Source organism: Entelurus aequoreus, linkage group LG07, assembly GCF_033978785.1.
Source record: "Entelurus aequoreus isolate RoL-2023_Sb linkage group LG07, RoL_Eaeq_v1.1, whole genome shotgun sequence".
Lineage (NCBI taxonomy): Eukaryota > Metazoa > Chordata > Actinopteri > Syngnathiformes > Syngnathidae > Entelurus > Entelurus aequoreus.
This window is the reverse complement of record NC_084737.1, coordinates 49,965,975-49,988,882: the sequence shown is the minus strand read 5'-3', so window position 1 is coordinate 49,988,882 and position 22,908 is coordinate 49,965,975. Positions and strand designations below refer to the sequence as shown.

Here is a 22,908-nt window from a genome sequence, read left to right as displayed (position 1 = left end):
TTTAACTGAGAATGGCCTGTACTTTTTTTGTGTTGCAGGTCCTTTTCGTCCTTGTGACACCCTCCTGGGAAGCTGGTTGGTTCGTGTTGGGTTATGGACCATATCCCTTGTGTCTCTACTGGGGAACAGCCTGCTACTCCTTTCTCTATTTAGCTCACCCAGCTCCATGTCACCACTGAGATTCACAGTTGCCTGCATGGGTGCCTCCAACCTGGTGACAGGCGTGTGTACAAGCACCCTGGCACTTGTAGACATTTTAACATTAGAAAAGTTTAGCCACTTTGGTGCCCGCTGGCAAGGAGGTCCTGGATGTCAGTTGACTGGATGGTTGTGGGTACTTGCCTCTGAGGCAAGCGTGTTGCTGCTGACACTTGCAGCTGTGCAGTGTGGAGTGAGTGTGACATGTGCACGCAGCTATGGGAAATCACCCACCCTCAGGAGTGTACGCACATCTTCACTTTTCTGTTTTACTCTTTCTTTAGGCCTAGCTTGTTTCCCCTTGCTTGGAATTGGGGAGTATGGATCCTCACCTTTCTGCTTACCCACACCTCTACCCTCTTCTACTTCTCAGCAACCAACTGCTTTGATATTCCCCTTAGTGCTCATTATGCTGAACACACTGTGCCTACTCATAGTAATATGTTCATATATCCGCCTGTACTGGGAATTACTTCGAGGAGAATGTGAAGGCCTGTGGGACTGTGCTATGATCAAACATGTAGCCTGGCTAATTTTCACAAATGGCCTCCTGTATGTACCAGTCGCTTTCCTTTCGATCTGCTTCCTCCTGGGTCTCCTCTCTCTCGGGGAGGAGGTGTTGAAATCAGTACTTTTACTTCTTCATCCTCTTCCTGCCTGCCTAAATCCCTTACTTTTCCTCCTTTTTACAAGACACTCCCAGTATTTTTTCTGGTCCCGCCCAAAAGCGAGTCCTCAGCTTCGCCGGGAACGCACTCTAGACTCACTGGTTTCTGTGGAGACAGAGAAGAGCTCCTGCTTTGATTCTTCAACACAGGTGTCACTTGCTGATGTGGATACCCTTTGCAGTAGGGGCTCTGCTCTCGGCGCACAAATGGATATATTTTCCCACTGTTCCTCTACTTCCTCAGTTCCTCTAATCACTTGTCAGACAACCAGCGCCAGACAAGAACAAGGAAAACTTGACGAAAAAGGCTCTCTGAAGAATCTGAAGCAAGATATTCACAATTGTCCAATACATGGCTTAGCCATGACTAACTCTGTGGCCCCAAATGCATAAACTACTAAACTAACTGCCTGAAAACATGGGGAATTACGGACATTCACAGGCCATTATATACAGTTGCAAAAGACCAGTTCTGGGCCTCACAGAACGTTACAAGGAGATCACATGGAACTGAAGAGTATTGATTGAAAACTAATGAACGCCAGAGTGCCTCTTGAAAGGGAAAGTGCAACAACAAATTTCCTCTGCATTAAGGAATTAACATCAGATTATGCTCCATTATACATATTTTAACACTTAATTTTTAGAACCAACCCAGAGGATTGCATTAGTCAAAGTTGTAAATCCTCAAAGTTCCAGTAAAAGCTGATCATTAAAAGATGCACCCTTGGAGAACTTTCCGTGGGGTGGATTTAAAAGTGTATCGAAAACTTATATACATAAATGTTCTTGTTGAAATATGATTGATCATGGGGCATGCTGTTTAGATGTTTCAGATTGTCTGGCTATATATGGATTATATTTAATTGTCTATTTGTATTTTCAATTTACTGGATATTAAGAGATTTATTGTCATGTCATGTATTTAACCAGGTAAAGCTAACATTTCCCATGTCAGTCATTTTCAAATATGTGCAACACATTTAAAGTTGGATTGTTTCTTTCAGATAAACAACTCTACAGAATAGACTGAATGGGATGTAGCTACCGTATTTTATCTCGCAGACCAGCAGTGTGTATAAACAATGTAACTACCTCTGAACTGGCACGATATTGACTCTTTTTTATGACACAACACCAAATATTTTATACATTAAGTTAATAAATGCAGCTTAACAAAAATAAAATCATTTGTTGCTATTTAGGTTGTACACACTACTGTGTATACAAATGAAAAGCATATGTTTGAATAAAAATAACGTTATACTGTACAGCAACCACTCTTGTCTCACTGCTGTTCAAAAGCAATCACCACAAAAAGCCCTACTTTGTATTTATTTAATATTTACTAAAACACAAACATGAAAATACCTGTACATATGTAGCTACTGTATATTATAGGTACGTGAATGATTGTGAAAATGTATCAATAAAATAATGCAAATAAACTGCAAAATACATGTCTCTCAAAAGCAAAGCGGCACGTGGCTTTAACAAGGTGGTTGCCACTATACACATGTTTTCTTTGCTAGCTTGCCTTTCTCCTGCTGCGCACCAGAAGCTTCTCTTTTGCGCGATGATTCATTCTCTCGTACATTGTTTTGGCTGATCTCCAAGATTGTCTGAACAAAGACAGGGATGCACTATTTAATATTATGCCCACCAAATAAAATAGTCAAAATGAAATACATATACAGTATTATTCATTTAAGAATAAATGAGTCAACATTCAAGCATGTGCACCTCAGATTCATATACTGTATCTAAAAAGTAAGCAAGTAACTAGGAAACAACAATTTGGTGTGATTATATGGTCATGAACATGGATCTCTGTATATACACAACTGTTCAAAAGTTTGGGGTCACATTGAAATGTACTTATTGTTTAAGGAAAAGCACTGTACTTTTCAATGAAGATAACTTTAAACTAGTCTTAACTTTAAAGAAATACACTCTATACATTGCTAATGTGGTAGATGACTATTCTAGCTGCAAATGTCTGGTTTTTGGTGCAATATCTACATAGGTGTATAGAGGCCCATTTCCAGCAACTATCACTCCAGTGTTCTAATGGTACAATGTGTTTGCTCATTGGCTCAGAAGGCTAATTGATGATTAGAAAACTGTTGTGCAATCATGTTCACACATCTGAAAACAGTTTAGCTCGTTACAGAAGCTACAAAACTGACCTTCCTTTGAGCAGATTGAGTTTCTGGAGCATCACATTTGTGGAGTCAATTAAACGCTCAAAATGGCCAGAAAAAGAGAACTTTCATCTGAAACTCGACAAGTCTATTCTTGTTCTTAGAAATGAAGGCTATTCCACAAAATTGTTTGGGTGACCCCAAACTTTTGAACGGTAGTGTAGTTGCATCTAAATATATGCCAATTATCTATTTTCTATCTATACCACTTATATTTCCTAATTAGAATCACAGATTAAGGGGACGGTGTACACCCTGGACTGGTCGAAAGTATTTTCCCCAGGGATCAATAAAGTACTTTCTATTCTATTCTAAGTAAATCACAATGCACATAAACAACCATTCAAACCTTTGGACAGAGTCTCCAATCAGCATGTTTTGGGGATGTAAGAAGAAGCTGAAGTAATCATAAAAAAATCCAAGCACGCGGAGAACATGCCACATTAACACAAATATGTTTTCCTGTGAAAATTTGAACCGTTGATCTCCTGACTATTAGTCTGACATGCTAACCAGTAGGCCACTGTGTGGCATTTGTGTATCATATGTGCAGCACTTACTGTATACTTATGTTTCCTCACTCCCTTAATGCCTATGTAACTTTGTCATTATAACCATTATGAGCATAAGTAGTTAATAGTGAGGTTATACAAAGGTCAGTTATTATTGTATAAAGAGCGTGGCCTTTCACTAACTTGTAAGTGCCTTAAGAAAACTGATGTAATTTGGCATTAAAAGAATCTAAATCCATTTCAAATGAAAAAAAAAGCCTTACCGTGATCTTCTGAACAGCATGTTCTTCTGTGCATTTCCTGGCCTTCTGCATAAACATCTGTTTGTTGTATCTGAACTCTGATGCCTACATGAAAAAAAAAATTGCATTCTGCAATTCCCCAATGTCACATGAAAAATGTAGGGTTCTTACACTTGTTCCATTAATGACTTTACTGAAACATTTTACTCAATTTCCATGACAATAAGAATATATTTTATCTCAATGGGAACACCAACAACTAATTACAACACTATCTTTACTTATTTTAACACTAAGTTAAATTAGGTTTACATCAGAAACATATGGTGTCTCTCTAAAACAGAAAAACACCAGACAGGCAGACCTAGGTACATCTTCTCATATTTCAGCTCAGTTTAGACTTTACTTCTGCTCCATCACACAGCCTCACAAATAAATCAATTTGTGGTTTAAGCTTCCGTCAAACAACAATACATATGTAATTTGTTGGGACACTAATCACAGTAAGAGTCTTTTAAAGTGCAAAGCAAGCCAAAAAGCATGAAAAAGCACTACTGTTCTCACCACAGGCAAGGCCGCATTAACGCACGGTCTTAACTGGGCTGAAGCCAAGGGGCACCCAACCACTTAGAAGCCCTTGATTTTGACGGCGGAATGCAATGATTGGTGTTCATAACTGTCAATCACAGACAGATCTGCTTTGTATAGCGGTTGTGTACTCTCCCTCTTGGCTGCGTTGTGTTTTTTTCCTACTGCTCTGAGCGGGGCGCGAAACCAGGCTGCCAGTATGAGAGGCAAGCATACTAAGCTAAAAGCACAGGCTACATGCCAGGTCGCCAGCACTACTGTTGAAGTTGGCTGGCCTCTATTACACTCACACAGACGTGCATGCGGCCATCGCAAAGGCGATATATTCATGACCAAAATTATTTTAAAAAGGAATTATATTTTAGCATTGTTGCTGTTCTTTTAGGGCTGGACAAGTAATCACATTTTAATCATGGCTTCACAAAATCATGAAAATATTATAATCGGAAAAACTAAACGATTACCGTATTTTTCGGAGTATAAGTCGCTCCGGAGTATAAGTCGCACCGGCCGAAAATGCATAATAAAGAAGGAAAAAAACATATAAGTCGCACTGGAGTATAAGTCGCATTTTTTGGGGAAATGTATTTGATAAAACCCAACACCAAAAATAGACATTTGAAAGGCAATTTAAAATAAATAAAGAATAGTGAACAACAGGCTGAATAAGTGTACATTATATGACGCATAATCCAACTGAGAACGTGCCTGGTATGTTAACGTAACATATTATGGTAAGAGTCATTCAAATAACTACAATATATAGAACATGCTATACGTTTACCAAACAATCTGTCACTCCTAATCGCTAAATCCGATGAAATCTTATACGTCTAGTCTCTTACGTGAATGAGCTAAATAATATTATTTGATATTTTACGGTAATGTGTTAATAATTTCACACATAAGTCGCACCCCCGGCCAAACTATGAAAAAAACTGCGACTTATAGTCCGAAAAATACCGTAATGGGCCATGCAATGCGCATGCAAATTCTAGACTGTGTGACAGTAAAACAGGTGAGGAGCGAATGAGTGCAAACAAGACCATGTCAACAAGAAGTTTTGTTTCTCATCATTGTTGCTACTTTTTATTTGGTACAGCACTAATATGCCTAACCAATGATCACTAAATTAAACAAACATTTAAAAAAGTAAGGCAATACGATTCCTGCGTTCACATAACCACAAATGGAATCACAGAATTGGCTAATAAAACGGAATCAACTATTAAACCCAGAATAATACATGTGAGTGAATAGCTGTCATCGTAAGAAGAAGGAACATTTGTTTGGGAAAATAATTTGCCTTGGACCGCTCATTCATCCCAGAAACACTGAACTACCCTGTCCTGAACTAAACAATGTGGAGACTGCCACTTGAAACAGCGATAAAAATACGAAGCTAAAGCTAGCAAGAACAATCTACATACCCAAAACACATCTTAACTGCTTGTGTTGTTGTGAACGACATCATTGATGTAAGATATATGTACACATAGGATAGCAGTCGCAACTTGAGAGGCTCTCTCTCTTTTTTTTAATTTTTTTTATGTAAAACCTTCAAGTCGTCTCAAAACTCGTCAAGCGAAGAACAGCAGCACATTTCTCCCTTCAGAATAACAGACCTGTGTGGAGCATTCGGTCTGACTGAAAATAAAATTATCAAAAGAGTACCTTACAAAATTATAATACTTTGACTTGAAATACTGGTCCAAAGATGTATTGTAACAATAAATGTAAGGATTTTTGCATTTAATTAACAACAATTGTATCTAATTTAATGTATGACACAAAAAGCACACATTTTTTAAAAACGAAATGTTATTGTTTTTATATTACTATTGTTAATTAAATGTATTGTTAGTACTATTATTTTACATGCTGTGGTTTATTTGCTACAATGCTTTTTTAACTGAAACATCTATCTTTTAAACTCACAACTGGACTGTTTGGGTGTCTTAGAAGACGTTTCGCTGCTCATTCGAGTAGGCTTCATCAGTTAGTGCTCGTAAACTTAGATCTGACCAATCTAGACTTAATCCAAGTCTATGAGCACTAAGTTAAAGTTAAAGTTAAGTTAAAGTACCAATGATTGTCACACACACACTATCATGGCGCTGATGAAGGCTGCCTCGGTGCTTTCGTGCGCTCTGTTTTGTTTGTTTTTGTACATAAATTGTGTTTCCGGGAGCTACTGAACATCAGATCCACCATCCCTATGGACTTGTTACCGGTCATCTTAGCGTCAGCTGCGGATTTGGTCCATTCTGTGCTCAAAAGAGGGAAAACGCACCGAAGAGGAAAGCGAGCGGGCGCACTTGTCCGTCTTCGCGGACGGGGATTACGCACGCCTCTACCAGGCATCTTCCTCTCCAACGTCCGCTCACTTGCCAACAAGATGGACGAGCTAGCGTTGCTGATGAGAAGGAACAAGGACTTCTCCTTATCATGTGTGTTGTGTTTCACGGAGACTTGGCTGAGCGCAAGTGTCCCGGACAGCGCGCTTCAACTGGAGGGCTTTCATCTCCTCCGCGCGGACCCCGCCTCAAAAAAAGAGGCGGGGGACTATGCTTCTTTATCAACAATAGCTGGTGCACAGACGTGACAGCGATTTTTAAACACTGTTCTTCTTCTCTGGAATATTTATTCATCCACTGTAAGCCCTTTTACTCACCGCGTGAGATTGTTTCATTCATTCTCGTGGCTGTTTACATCCCGCCCGGCGCGGACGTGCGTGACGCTCAGCGCGCGCTCGCAGGACAGATCTTACATGTGGAACGGTCTTTTCCTGACTCTCTTGTTATCGTGCTTGGTGACTTTAACAAGGGAAATTTGAGCCAGGAATTACCAAAGTATAGACAGTTTATTAAATGCCCAACCAGAGAGGAGAACACGCTGGATCACTGCTACACTACATTGAGCAAGGCTTTTCATGCAGTCCCGCGCGCTGCTCTTGGACTATCAGATCACGTGATGGTGCACTTAATCCCTTCATACAGACAGAGACTGAAACTGGCTAAACCTGTTATGAGGAACATTAAGTGTTTCACCGCCGAGTCTGTGGACGAGTTGCGTGCTTGTTGGGAAACGACAGACTGGGAGGCAATTGGAGCGGCCACGAACAATCTGGACGAGTATACGGACACTGTGACCTCATACATACAGTTCAATGAGGCGCGCATCATTCCAACGCGCACCAGGGTTTGTTATAACAACGACAAGCCCTGGTTCACACCCAAGCTCCGACAGCTGCGCAAGAAGAAGGAGGCTGCGTGGAGAAGCGGGGACCGAAGTACATACAGAGAAGCGAAGTACCACTTCACCAGGGAAGTGGAGAAAGCTAAATCTGTGTACTCTAACCGTCTACAGGAACAGTTCCGCTCCAATGATTCTGCGGCAGTTTGGAGAGGTCTAAGGGCCCTTACGAACTATAAGCCCAAAACCCCCCAGGCCCTGAATGACCGGACTCTCGCTCAGGGCCTCAACACACATTACTGTCGTCATGAACGGCCTTCAGCTCATCAAACCCATGCTCCCCCCACCATCACCCTCCCCACCAATGCCAGCACATCATTAAAGGAGTTAAAGGACTCAAAGGACTCCAATGACATCACAGGACTCCAAAAACACAATAAGACTGTAAAGACCCTCTCCATTAAAGAAGAGGATGTACACCGGCAGTTCTTGAAGCTGAATACGCGGAAGGCCCCCGGGCCGGATGGTGTCTACCCCTCCACTCTCAGACACTGTGCGGACCAGCTGGCTCTTGTCTTCACTGACATTTTTAACACCTCTCTGGAGCTATGCCGCGTGCCGTCCTGCTTTAAGACCTCTACCATTGTCCCTGTCCCCAAGAAAGCACGGATCACAGGACTAAATGACTACAGGCCGGTCGCGCTGACGTCTGTGGTCATGAAGTCCTTTGAGCGCTTGGTCCTGCCCCACCTCAAGGACATCACCGCCCCCCTCCTGGACCCACTGCAGTTCGCCTACAGAGCCAACAGGTCTGTGGATGATGCAGTGAACCTGGCCCTCCACTTCATCCTGGAGCATCTGGACTCCCCAGGAACCTACGCTAGGATCCTGTTTGTGGACTTCAGCTCTGCCTTCAACACCATCCTCCCTGGACTGCTACGAGACAAGCTCTACCAGCTCAGCGTGCCCGACTCCCTCTGCAGTTGGATTAAGGACTTCCTGACAGACCGAAGACAGCACGTAAGGCTGGGGAAGATTGTCTCGGACAGTCGAACCACAAACACTGGTACTCCTCAGGGCTGTGTATTCTCCCCCTGGCTCTTCTCCCTGTATACAAACTGCTGCACCTCCAGTCACCAATCCGTAAAACTGCTCAAGTTTGCGGATGACACCACCCTCATCGGGCTCATCTCGAATGGCGATGAGTCCGCCTACAGGAGAGAGGTAGACCGGCTGACGTCCTGGTGCAGCCTCAACAACCTGGAGCTGAACGCCCAGAAAACAGTGGAGATGATCATGGACTTCAGGAAAGTCACAGCCCCACCACCCCCCCTCACCCTGATTGACTCTCCCACCCCCGTCCCCATTGTGGACTCCTTCCGTTTCTTGGGCACCACCATCACCCAGGACCTCAAGTGGGAGCTGACCATCAGCTCCCTCATCAAGAAGGCCCAGCAGAGGATGTACTTCCTGCGGCAGCTGAGGAAACTTAAGGTGCCGACCGAGATGCTGGTGCAGTTTTACTCAGCCATCATAGAGTCCATCCTGACCTCCTCCATCACAGTGTGGTTCCCCGGCGCCACAGTCCAGGATAAGAATAGACTGCAACGCATCGTACGTGCTGCGGAGAAGGTGATTGGCTGCAAGCTCCCATCCCTCCAGGACTTGTTCTCCTCCAGGACCAGGAGGCGTGTGGGTCGGATCACAGCTGACTCTTCTCACCCTGGACACACACTATTCTCCCCTCTCCCCTCAGGCAGGAGACTACGCTCCATCCAGACCCACACCTCCCGCCACCTGAACAGTTTTTTCCCCTCAGCCATCAGGCAAATGAACAATAACTCCTAACAGCAGCTCCTTGAATTCCTTGAATCCCTTCTAAGTCTATCTGATAGCTCAGTCACAGCTCTTTTTATACCAAATATGTGTTATATGTGTTTTATGTCGCACGTTTGCACCAAGAAAAATTCCTAGTTTGTGAACCTGTTCTCAAACAATGGCAATAAAACTATTCTGATTCTGAGGTGTGGTGAAATTTGTCCTCTGCATTTGACCCATCCCCTTGTTCACCCCCTGGGAGGGGAGGGGAGCAGTGGGCAGCAGCAGTGCCGCGCCCGGGAATCATTTTTGGTGATTTAACCCCCAATTCCAACCCTTGATGCTGAGTGCCAAGCAGGGAGGTAATGGGTCCCATTTTTATAGTCTTTGGTATGACTCGGCCGGGGTTTGAACTCACAACCTACCGATCTCAGGGCGGACACTCTAACCACTAGGCCACTGAGTAGGTGGCCTAGTAGGTTAGAGTGCCGCTCATCCGAGTAGGCTGATGAAGCCTACTCGGATGAGCGGCGAAACGTCTTCTAAGACAAACCAAACAGTCAAGTTGCGATCGATTGAATGCCCTGAGATGACTATGACCTGGATAAATGAGAACATTCACAGACATTAGGGATATCACGGTATTGTGACCAAAATGTTCCCGGTTATTATTATTGCGGTAATTTTAAATGTGTTCAAAATTTTCAAAAACTACTTACAGTATACTGAAATATTTTAAACAAGTTTTATTAAAAAAAACAAAAAAACACAAACAACACATTCAAAATGAATGCATGTACCTCAAGTAGAAAGTTGAATGTGCATATCGAAGCAACAAGCATTCTAAACAAAGTAATATGGCAGAAACCAAATAATACTATAATTAAATACAAATAAAAGTGAACATTTCGCAAGATGGCACCTGATGGACATAAGACGTAACTGCACTTTTTTTCTTTATATAAAAAATAGTGTAATGTATGAGATCTAGTCTTACACACAGAACTGCACGATTATGGGCAAAATAATAAATACGATTAATTTGATCAATATTGAAATCACAAATATTAATCAGGATAGGTAAAACAGTGTTGGAGTGTGAACATGACGCTATCATGTAATTTGTAATATCTAATAAAAATGCTCGAGATAAACGATATATATATATATATATTTAAAGACAAATATTTGTGTTTTTGTTCATTAATAGTATCAGCTTTTTTATTACATGACACCTTTATCTCTATTTTTACATTTTTATAGAGAGAGGTATTTTTAAGTTATGGACATACTTTACTTATTGTAAATTGTATCGGGACAGATCCATTAAGAGGTTGAGCAGAAATCTGTCGTATAGGTATTAATTATACACCATAAAACATTAACAAAATGTTATGTCACATGAATGGTTATTAAAGTAATTACTTTGTGGAATGATCAAAACACAAGTAATGTCAAAAACATGGTGTTTACTTTTTGATATCAATATAAAACACAAAGCAGTTTGGCTAATGAAGATAAAGTCAAATAAACAAGCTTTGTTGTTCTCCAACAACCATCTACCTCAGTGCAACAGTTTGGCCAACAAAAATAAACAGGAGTGATACCTTTTCACATTTACTACATAATCTTTGTGCCTCACCGACAACTCAATTCGATGAGATGACAAAACATTTTAGCTAGTATTGATGTTATTGGAACACTGACAATGTTGGCAGTTAAAATAAAGGACGAGCGAGCATCCCAGTAAACAAACTTAAGACTTTATAAACAAGTTGTAGTAACGTTCCCGACACATCACCTGCTGCACGGTAACTCTCAGTCCTTGCAGCTGACGGACGAACGCTAGTTACACGTTCAAAATTAAACCGCAACATCAAATATTTTTCTCCTCCAACAACATTGCGCTCTTAAACGCACACAGAGACTCCACGGAAGTAGAAGCGATTGAAATGAAGTGAAACGAACGATCGGCTCCGTTTACTCGGAAGGAAGATTTTCAAAACAAAGTCCGTGTAGTCATTGCCATGTTTTCTCGAGGCCTAACGGCGCTTCAGTTTTCAGGAAGTAAGGAGTGTTGCCTATATTTAAAGTAGTTTTCGAGCTACAATAAATACTGATAAATAAATTGTGTTATTAATCGTGATTACAATATCCATCAAAACAATTGTGATTATTATTTTTGCCGTAATCGTCCATCCCTAAGTTCTTTTGAGTAAAATCATGATTTTAAAAAACTGATTTTTGGGGGTTTGGGGTTGTGGAGGTGGGGGAGAAGGGCTTGAAATCCTCTGAGACCCTGGGCCCCCCCTTATGATAAGGCGGCTCTGACCACAGTTACATTTCGCTGGAACATGGTTGCCCGGGAACATGGCAACGAAAAGACGGCCCGTGTCCTCGGAGGACTTGAATGAGTAGTAGGAATTCACGTATTTCATACTTTCAGGCATAAATGAAAAATACGTGACGTATCATATTTAAACTATATACATGTATGAAATGAACTTGAACCAACCATTTTGGCGCCCATAGTATCTCAGGTTTGAGGATTTAATTTTTTGCAAAAATGGCAGTTATTTGCTTTGATGCTGTGGAAACCAAACTATAATGTTGTTGGCTGTCCTAACATCATTAGGGTTAATAAACTCTCCTATGGGTATTGCGCTACTAGCAACTCTGGCTACTGATTTGTGCTTTTTCCCCTTCAAGTGGCATATTTGAAAGGTCAAATGTTTTACAGCACAGTTTGCATTCAACACCTCTCGGATCAGTGACCTTTGCCAGCCACAATTTGTATTTATCCTTAAAAAGCCATGTATTAACGCTTCACTTCGTTGGCATTTTTCCAGCATTGTCACCTCACTAGTAGAAGTAACAAGCTAGTGGGCGTGCCTGCAGTTTGTAAGCCCTTGCACAGGACATTCCCACACAGACTAGAGTACGGTAAATACATTTTTAGCACGACCAAAATATGACGTGCTGTAACAATTTACATTTATATTACGACAGATCCATTTTGTTTAGATTAATTAAACTTTGGATATATTTTCATGACTTTACTAAACCTTCTGAAAAAATAATATTTTCCGTAACTTTTCCAGATTTCTCATGACTGTAAAAACCCTGCAAATACTATAATTTTGTCAGGGTCCAATGTTGTTTGAGACACGGACTTATGTATACCTTCGTGAGAGGTGGCGTAGCTCAGATGGTGGAGCTGCCATCCAGAAACTTGAGGGTTCCTGGTACAAATCTATCTTCCGCAATCACTGCTGTTGTGTCCTTAGGCACAACACTTCACCCACCTTGATCCCAGTGCCGCACACACTGGTTTATGAATCTGAATGCATTTTTGGTGGTGGTCGGAGAGGATGTTGGCACAAATTGGCAGCCATTTTTCCCTTGGTCTAACAGTGCAATTGTGGCTACTAATGTAGCCTACAACCATAACAGTGTGAATGTGGAGCGAATGAATGATGGGTTCTGAGTTCTCACTGTAAAGCGCTTTAAATGTCTAGAAAAGGGCTATATAAATTTAATCCATCATTAAATGTATTATTAGTATTTAACCAATAGATCAACACTTCCGCAAATAAACTGCATGTTCTAAAGATATACAATAACAAATTAAAGATTCTCAGTTCTTACTAGAGAATATTCAAACATACTGAGCTGCAGTACAATGATTCCAGTTGAAGCTACACATTAAGCAAAAGTAAGTAAAACTCACTATATCAGCCATTAGAGGGTCATCTGGGTTTGGTTCTGCCATCAGAAGTTGGATGGAGGTAAGGACTGTTGAGATGTTTAGGGAGGGCTTCCATGCTCCCTGTTAATATATAATACAAATAAATATTACAATACACATAAACAAGAAGCAAGCGACAAATTACCACATGCACTTTAACCTAGTTTATTACAACCTTTGGTGGGAGTTTGAGAGCGTCATGACAGATACGTCCTGAACCGTCAATGTTTGGATGGTAGATGGGTGTCAAAAATCGCATTTTGGGAGGCTCAAATGGGTATCTACAAGAAGCACATAGCTGGTGTCATTGGTGAAGTGTGCATCATTTAAAAAGCGTGCGTCTCACAAATGTTACAGGGTCTCTGCAGGTTTCAACAAGTCAAATTTAAGACTTTTCAAATATTTTTTTAGACCATATTGAAAATAATTTAAGACCATTTCACATCTATACAGACAAAAAAGTTCAAAGGCATAAGGAAAACCAGAGGGCCAGAATGAACTGTAAGTATATGAATTCATTCACTGCTCTTTTACATTGGAACACAAAATGGTAAAACCAACTCAATACATCAGAAGCTTCTCTACAGTAAACTAATAGAAATAATATATATATTAGAAGACATAACAGCCATTTTTTAGATTTGCCATAGAACCGTTTTCTTGCAGAAGGTGCAGTGTGCTTCATATCAAGAGTTTTCATGTAACAACACCCAGAATGTCAGCAATTGTAAAGTGCAACAATATACTGTCTGTGAAAGGGATTGTTAGCACCTCTGCTAAAGCTAAATGGTTAACTTTTGCGGCTGTCAGAATTGAGGGAACAGATAAAAAACATCTACAGTACTACTACTGTTTCTGCACAAAATTGCACATAGGTATTGTCTAAAAAGAAAGAAGGCGATTATGGCTTTGCAAGTCTCAAACATAATTTGGATGTGAATTTGGATAACATTCAAATTTTCTCAGCTCATTTTGTATCTGGTATGTATGAATAAATTTGTACCGATTTTCATGACTTCTGTTTTTCAACATATTGATAATAAACAATGGCATTTTTTTATTTAAGCATGACATTCACAAATCTCCCTTGCTTTCCTCACCCTACCATAAATTCTGTGTAAACACTTACCAGGCAGCCTGTAGAGCTTAGTTGCTGTATAAACTTGGAGAAAAGATTAGGCATGAGAAGTTGACCTGAAAATATTGGAATAAATAATATAAATAATATGAGAATAAAGTTTTTTTTATAGTTTTACTGCTGTGAGTACACTACCACCACAGATAAATTAGCGTGTGCATATGTAACTTCACTAGTAAACATCTCCTTTGGCAATTAGCGCCAGTTTACCTCCACAACGCCCCTTTGGGGGGGTGTTAAGTTGATCCTTTCATGGTTGTGCAAATGTTTGTGGCGTTTCAGCATCTTTTGACAGGGACTTATCCCGGATTTTTTACTTTTACATTATCATTCCATTCACTTGCACCACAATGTTTACAAACGCTTCCCTCCTCCATGGCTCCACATCTGGGTCTTTAACACTTTTTGTTTCAATCCACCGGCTTCAAGCATGCATTAAATTGATCGTTCTAGAGCCATAAATCGTTGAACTTGCACTTACCCATCTAATGCAAATAACTCAGCTTTGCTGTGAGCTTTTGTTTAGCTTTCTCCGCTGCTATGCTCAGCTGTAACAACACACCGCTGCGCGAGCACACCACACCAGCTGGTGATGTGCTATAAATTCGGACCGGGGTAGCACTGATAGTCTACTTTGGTTCCGATTTTGTAGTTACGTTATAGCGTTCTCAAAAATCGAAACATTTAAAAGCAAGATTGAAGTTAATGCAAGTTTTAAATAAGAGTAGCGTTAAAAGATGTATAAGACCTTTCAAACTCGCATTTAAGACCTTTCATGATGTTTTAGACATTTGAAAGCCTTAAATTCAAATTGTCGGACTTAAGACTTTTTAAAACTTTTTCAGACCCTGCGGATACCCTGTGTTACCTCTCTGGAACTTTGACCTCCAGGGAAAAGATTCCACCTTCATACGGAGTTCCCACTCCACCAACTATTTCTGTAAAGAATGACAAAGGGATTATAACCAGTGAGATGAAATTATTAAAATTAAGTTATGCAAAATATTGAACAATGTGTTCAGTGTTTCCCACAAACTGGCAATCATGGCCAGGGTTGATGAGAGTGTGAGGCTGGGGCACTGTCAAAATTATATCATCATTAAACCTTCATAATTGGCAGTGATACGTTAAATGTTACACTTATATTTAAAGACAAATTTGTGTTATTAATCGTAAATATCAACATATTGTTTTCTTGTTATATGATATTATTTTGCTGCATTTTTCAAATGTTGCTTATTTTATAACTACAATTCCTGGTTTATTTACATATATTATTCTGCCCACTCTGAATGTTGGAATTTAGTTTGGCACATAGGTAACCAGGCCTTCAAATTAGAGATGAAAAAATGTCCCATTTGAGGTTGCTAATTGATAATCTCTACAATAAAGTTATTGTAAAACTAAGCACACAAAGGGAAGTACATTAATGTACACAGCTGATCCTGGAGGTACCCAAATCAAAGCGCAAGCTCAGAGGGGACAGAGCCTTCTCTGTCGCGGGTGCCAAACTCTGGAACGATCTCCCTCTCCATGTGAGACAGGCCCCTTCTTTGGCTAATTTTAAGACCCTTCTTAAAACCCATTTTTATTCACTGAATTTTAACCCAGCATGAGACTTTAAACTGTTTTTAACTTTTTTAACTGTGTTTAACTGCTTTTTATCTAACAAATTGTTCTTAGGGTAATTTGTATTTGCAATTTCAATGTGTATTTTACTTCTGTTTTAAATGTTATTTTTTAGTCTGTCCTTTGCCTCAATTTATTTGTAGTGTACAGCCCTTTGTTCTTCAACTGTGTTTTTTTTTAAAGGGCTTTATAAATAAAGTTGGTATGGTATGGTATGATACACAAAGTGCACATACGTACATATAAGAATCATGTTAAATCAACAATACAGTTTGGTATAAACTGAAAAAAGCAATGAAACTAAATGCAGCTGAGATAGGCTCCAGCACCCCCCGCGACCCCAAAAAAGGGACAAGCGGTACAAAATGGATGGATGGATGGATGAAAAAAGCAATGAAACTATACAGAATAAAGGGTGGCTCTTATGCTAACATACTTTACATTGACAGGCTAACAAAAGTTAGCACCACAGCGGCCGTTTTAAAATTTTTCAAAATGTTGTATTTTAATGAAACAAAATTCACATGAAATATAAAATAAATTTCTAATTGCGAGATAGTCATCAAACTGTGGAAACCAAGACTGACTGTTAACTTTGTACTTTTGGGCCAGTCTGCTACTCTGCACTGTGTGAAGCCTGTTGCATAAAACCTCAAACTCTAAAACAAGCAACGTATTCAATGTTTTGTAGAACATGCTTGGCAGGAGATGGCAGCACATACATCACTTGGAAAGTGAAGTGTTATCTTCCTTTATCCCACAATCTTAAAAAAACAACAACATTGCATTGCATAAAACAAACATGTACTTGTTTTCACCGAATACAATTATTATAAGCAAAGAAAAAATGAAAAAATACACATCTATTTGTATGAGTGGCAAGAGGATAGGCCTATGCCATAATAGTGATACATTATTGTAAGGCACCAAATAGACTGTTTTATTAACATGGGCTTGTTTGCCATTTCTTACAAACAATTCGCTAATTGACAATGTCAGGATCGGCCCCAGCTCTCAAATGAAACTGGTCAGAATAAACTTTTTCAACCCTCGAGTCCATTTAATTTAAGACTCTGTGAAAAGGGCAACTGCAGTTTTTTTTGGAACTTTACCTGTCATTCACAATCATAATGAGAAACAAGAACATATTCTAAAGTTTAAAAAAATGCTTACAAGATACAGCTAATTAGATTATACCTATTCCTAAACATACATAATGTAGTAACAGACACCTTCATAACAATATGTAATATGTACAATATTTACCATATTTTGGTCATTTTAAGCATTACCAGAACTTATTCCTGGGCGCATTAATTTTGGTGCCCATTAAAGCGGACTTCCTACTTTCAGCAGCAAATGGGTGTTCCTACTTCTGGCAACATGCATGTGTGTATTCTAACCATGGCAGACTTTGTAATAGACTACAAACTACATCTACATCTACATCTACATCCACCACCACCACCACCACCACCACCACCACCACCACCACCACCACCACCACCACCACCACAGATATCTTGGCAGTTTATGGAAAACCCTGCATAACAAAGTTACATAAATGATAAAGTACATACTTTATACTTGATGAAGTACCCTTTATACCCATAAGAGAGTCACATATACGATAATAAAGTGCATCCCTTTTTAACAACCAAAAATACATTGATCTAATGAATACATACACACACCGTATTAATATTTATTATGTGCATGAATAGAGAACACTTATCATTGTATGTAGCTTTTAAACAAAGAGGTTTTAGCACAACATCGGATCTACAACAGTCCTTCACAATTGATATCATAGAAATGGCCAACTCTTTCATTTTTCGGGCAGGATAAAGGCTTAAATAATTTCTAACACATATGTTTACAACAACTACACTTAAAAATGTTTTTCTTAAATGTAGTAATCAGTTGTGGACAGACATAGCCCTAGCATTGCAGCTTTAACAAGCGTGTGCGCTCCCACAGCAGGGATCAACTTTTGGCTGGGGCCGCCCTGGAAAAATGTTATGCCCCCATAGAATATTTTTCTGCAGCCAGGTCTGCCTATTAGGCTATGTCTACACTAAGCCGGATAACCCCTTAAACGAATAATTATTTAGCCTAAGCCCCGTTTCAGCCACACTAAACTATCATTTAAGGTCCCCCTCTGCAGACATTTTTTTACACGGGTAAGTGCGCCGTGTAATTCTTGAATCTCCGTCTCTTCGCTTTGTATGGACTCATTGATCGTTTACAAACTGAGTTCGGAGAGGAAGTGACGCCAGAAAGACCGCGCCCCACACAGGAAGTGACGTCAAAAAGAACGCGCCACAGCCAGCTTCATAATAAAGCAGTTTCGTAACTCGCAGCTAACCACTGGAAATATGGAGGCGAGTCATCTAGACATGCCCGTGTTTCTCCTTCCGTCTGTACAGACGCCTGTGGAAATCACACATGAATACCTTAAGAGAAAGCAATTGCAGCTATTTGGGATACAGCACTTCTCAGACGGCAAGAGAACTTTCCAATGTCCAGGTCAGCTCTGAATCTACTTAGCGAAAAACTTTGTCCATTTGTCGAAGAAGAGACAACGAGAATGCAAGCTCCCATGGATGTGATAAAAAAGGTAGCGTGTTTTTTTATTACCTGGCCGTCGATGGAAAACTACAGAAAACAGCGACTGCATTTGGACTAGCAAAGCAGACTGTATCAGTTATTGTCCGCCATGTATGTCGCGGACTCAACGTCTAGGTCCAGAGTATATAAAGTCACCAAAAACGAATGGACAAGGAAGGTGAAGGCAAAAGAGTGAGTGTCCTGACCAGATAACTAGATCCCTAGTTTGATCGATGTAAAATGTTCTTTATCACATTGTTTACGTGTCTAATAAATATGTGATTCACTACAATAGGGACCCACAGCACACTGGATTCCAGTTAATTGAAATACCACAACACTGGATATTGTTCAGATCAGTTACATTTAAGAACTTGCACACAAAGCAACAATGGAGGTGACTATGACGTGTGCATTTTCCGTGCATGCGTTTTAGGTCTCGTTGCGTCGGCGGACGGAGGGGGTCTTAAACGGTGGCATTGTTGTGTGTGGACACGGATAAGGTTAGGTGTGATTTACCCTGGATTGATTGATTGATTGAAACTTGTATTGGTAGATTGCACAGTACAGTACACATTCCGTACAATTGACCACTAAATGGTAACACCCGAATAAGTTTTTCAACTTGTTTAAGTCGGGGTCCACATAAATTAATTCATGGTAACCTGGATAACCTTTTCCGGCTTAGTGTAAACGGGGCCTTAGTCTACATATAGAAGAAGGTGCATGCCCTCTATTTTAGGTGGCCTCCCTAATTTAAAGTTAAAGTTAAAGTACCAATGATTGTCACACACTCGGTGTGGTGAAATTTGTCCTCTGAATTTGACCCATCCCCTTGATCACCCCCTGGGAGGTGAGGGGAGCAATGGGCAGCAGCGGTGGCCGCGCCCGGGAATCATTTTTGGTGATTTAACCCCCAATTCCAACCCTTGATGCTGAGTGCCAAGCAGGGAGGTAACGGGTCCCATTTGTATAGTCTTTGGTTGTAACCCCCTGTGCCCCCCACCTCAAAATAGTCTGGATCCGCCCTTGATACTTACGAGCACGCAGGTCGTCAATGTGTTCTTCGGTCTGCCAACATGTGATCCCTGGAGGAGGTTCAGTGCTCAGCATCTGAAGTTCTCTCTTCAAACGGGAAGCTCTCTGCATCCTGTTGGACGGAGGAGAAGCTGAAAACCAAATGATCTAAATATATGCGTTTTATGTCTTCGGTGGTGTAAACATATTCGCTAAAACTCGCCGTGTATAATTTTATATTACGAGTGCTTTCGTTCAAAATAGCATGACATGATTCAAACTAATTTGACATGGCTAGCTTAGCTTGGAACTACGTTTTGTTTGGCTAACTAAGGTTATGTCATTTCGCCAAGAATAACCACACGGGTGATACAATCAAACACAGCTTACTTTATGCAAAAATATGTTTTTTCCTCCTCTTTTTTCTTCTGCTTTCAACTTCCGTTTAATATCGAAGACAAGCGAGTATCTTTATATTTCCCTCTTGCAACGTCGTCATCAAAGTTTTTCTTCTTCTTCATTTTATGGTGGGTCGCAACCAACCTAATAGGTGCATACCGCCATCTACTGTGGTAGGGGAGTACTTAGGTCAGTGTTTTTCAACCTTTTCTGAGACTAGGCACATTTTTTTCATTGAAAAAATCTCGAGGCACAACACCAGCAGAAAACATAAAAAAATTAAACTCAGCAGCCGATATTGACAATAAAAAAGTAGTTTTCGCAATTGTTGGATATGAATTCAAACCATAACCAAGCATGCATCACTATGCTCTTGTCTCAAAGTAGGTGTACTGTCACGACCTGTCACATCACGCCGTGACTTATTTTGAGGTTTTTGGTGTTTTCCTGTGTGTAGTGTTTTAGTTCTTGTCTTGCACTCCTATTTTGTTGTTGATTGTCATGCAGTGACGTGCGGTGAGGTTCATGGCTGGTGAGGCACTGACTTCATCACAGTCAGATTTACAAACATATGAACCCTAAAGAGTATCTTATTCACCATTTGATTGGCAGCATTTAACGGGTTATGTTTAAAAGCTCATACCAGCATTCTTCCTGCTTGGCACTCAGCATCAAGGGTTGGAATTGGAGGTTAAATCACCAAAAATGATTCCTACGCACTGCGCCGCTGCTGCCCACTGCTCCCCTCACCTCCCAGGGGGTGAATAAGGGTGGGATGGGTCAAATGCAGAGGACACATTTCATTACACCTAGTGTGTGTGACAATCATTGGTACTTTAACTTAACTTTAACTTTACACATACAAACTGTGGCACACAAAAAAGCACATTTAATTTAAAAAATTGTTATTATGGTTTTACCTTTACTTATAAATGATGTCCATGCGCCGCTCCTTCTGAACAAAAGCATCGATAACTTGTTTATAGAAGTCTTTCTTATCTTTCTTCAGTTTTAAAAGTCTCTCTGTCTCAATGGAGATCTTCCTTTAATTATTACCTCCTGCTTCGATTGAAAGTCCAGTTTAGAAAACTGTTTTATTTTAGATATGTAATCCTCCACGGTAAAAGTCCGGGCGAGAGGAAAAAATAAACGATTGCTAACTTTTGCTGCTTGTTGTCACTTATTCTGCAGCCGAGTAGTCGCAAAAATGATCCCTGGGATCACTAGCGCCCTCTACCACCAGGAGGCGGGATTACTGCGAGCCTCAGCCAGTGCATCTTTGCAGCCGTTTTATGATTGCTCAGCACAAGAAATATGTTACACACATACAGTTGTTGACAAAATACACTGTACATTATATACGTCAGCTAACTAAACTATGGAAATGTATAATATAATTCATATAGCAATACGGTCTCACTGCACAGCAGGCCAGCAGTTAGCCGAGTCATTGTGCAATCCATGGTGAGGCTCAACTGGCTGGTGACTCACCGCAAGTCTCTTCTCAGTATTTGAACGGCAAATGTGAAAATTCAGCGAATTTGAATAAAAATTATGTAAAACTGGTGAAGTTAAATGGAAAATAAATTTATAGTATAATCACTGGATACATATAACAATTTAATTATTTTTTTTTCTTTTTAAAATTTTTTTCTTTCCATGATGGCAGGTGAGGCCCCGCCTCACCTGCCTCCCCTGACTGCACGTCACTGTTGTCATGTCATGTACGGATGTACTTTGTGGACGCCGTCTGCTGCTCCACACGCTATAAGTCTTTGCTGCCGTCCAGCATTATGTTTTTGTTTACTTTGCAGCCAGTTCAGTTTTAGCATAGCCATCCCTAAGCTTCAATGCCTTTTCTTAGCGGCACTCGCCTTCTGTTTATTTTTGGTTTAAGCATTAGACACATTTTGACCTCCATGCTGCCTCCAGCATATTGTCATCATGACAAAGCAATTAGCTACCTGCTGCCACCTACTGATATGGAAGAGTATTACACGGTTACTCTGCCGAGCTCTAGACAGTACAGACACTCAACAACAACAGATGATTTGCGGATTATAATTACTGGTTTGCAAAAAATATTTTTAACCCAATTAGGTGAAATGACATCATATCCCACGGCACACCAGACTGTATCTCACGGCACACCAGTGTGCCGCGGCACAGTGGTTGAAAAACACTGACTTAGGTTACAGACTATGTTGGTATATACATATCATTAACACAAAACCACACATAACAAAAGGGGAGAGAAAAATAAATAAAATATAATAATACAAATAAAAAACCTACACTTTAAGTATTAAACCTGTGATCTTAACATATCCCATTAGAGCCTTGCTACATTCTGTATTGTTTTCCTGCTTCCCTAAAATTGCCTTTAAACTCCATCCCCTACCTAGACTGTACAATTTGTCTTTTTTTTGGAATTGTATAAATCTTTATTTATAATATACAACATTTACAAACAATCAAGAAATAATAATAATCAAAACAAGTACATAAACAGTTCAAAACAGCGCCGGGGGGTTGTAAACTCAATAAAGTAACTACAGCACACTGGCACCATACTTATTTTGATTATTAATTATCAGCTGTTTGTACATGTTGCAGTTTATAAATAAAGGTTTACTAAAAAAAATAAAAATAAAAAAATGAAAAATTATTTAAAAAAAATAAAAATAAAAATTGCCTCTGTGCATGCGCATAGCATAGATCCAACGAATCGATGACTAAATTAATCGACAACTATTTTTATAATCGATTTAATCGATTAGTTGTTGCAGCCCTAATATATATATATATATATATATATATATATATATATATATATATATATATATATATATATGTATATATATATATATATATATATATATATATATATATATATATATATATATATATATATATATATATATATATATATATATATATATA

General features: G+C 39.8%; 2 protein-coding genes across 2 annotated transcripts in view; one reads left to right on the top strand and one right to left on the bottom strand.

Annotated features, from left to right (window-relative positions):
- LOC133653966 (leucine-rich repeat-containing G-protein coupled receptor 6) overlaps positions 1 to 3,083 on the top strand; it is a 94,051-nt gene extending 90,968 nt beyond the window's left edge. The window contains exon 18 of the mRNA XM_062053845.1: positions 39 to 3,083. Coding sequence (XP_061909829.1) covers positions 39 to 1,258 — 1,220 coding nt within the window. The 3' untranslated portion in view covers positions 1,259 to 3,083. The remainder of the gene's footprint in view (positions 1 to 38) is intronic.
- ube2t (ubiquitin-conjugating enzyme E2T (putative)) lies at positions 2,187 to 20,112 on the bottom strand. Its single transcript, XM_062053846.1, has 7 exons — positions 19,957 to 20,112; positions 19,590 to 19,699; positions 15,179 to 15,248; positions 13,348 to 13,453; positions 13,155 to 13,253; positions 3,845 to 3,928; positions 2,187 to 2,487 (listed from the first exon to the last, which is right to left on the bottom strand). The coding sequence occupies exons 2-7, from the start codon at positions 19,696 to 19,698 to the stop codon at positions 2,374 to 2,376; spliced, it is 582 nt and encodes a 193-aa protein (XP_061909830.1). The 5' UTR covers position 19,699; positions 19,957 to 20,112; the 3' UTR covers positions 2,187 to 2,373.
- Positions 20,113 to 22,908: the final 2,796 nt, after the last annotated feature.

Coding starts and splice junctions, on each gene's coding strand:
- ube2t (XM_062053846.1), bottom strand. CDS start 19,698: ATGCAGAGAGCTTCCCGTTTGAAGAGAGAACTTCAGATGCTGAGCACT. Junction 13,254..13,347: donor CTCTCAAACTCCCACCAAAG/GTTGTAATAAAC, acceptor ATATATTAACAG/GGAGCATGGAAGCCCTCCCT. Junction 3,929..13,154: donor ACCCTCTAATGGCTGATATA/GTGAGTTTTACT, acceptor TTTTTCATGTAG/GCATCAGAGTTCAGATACAA.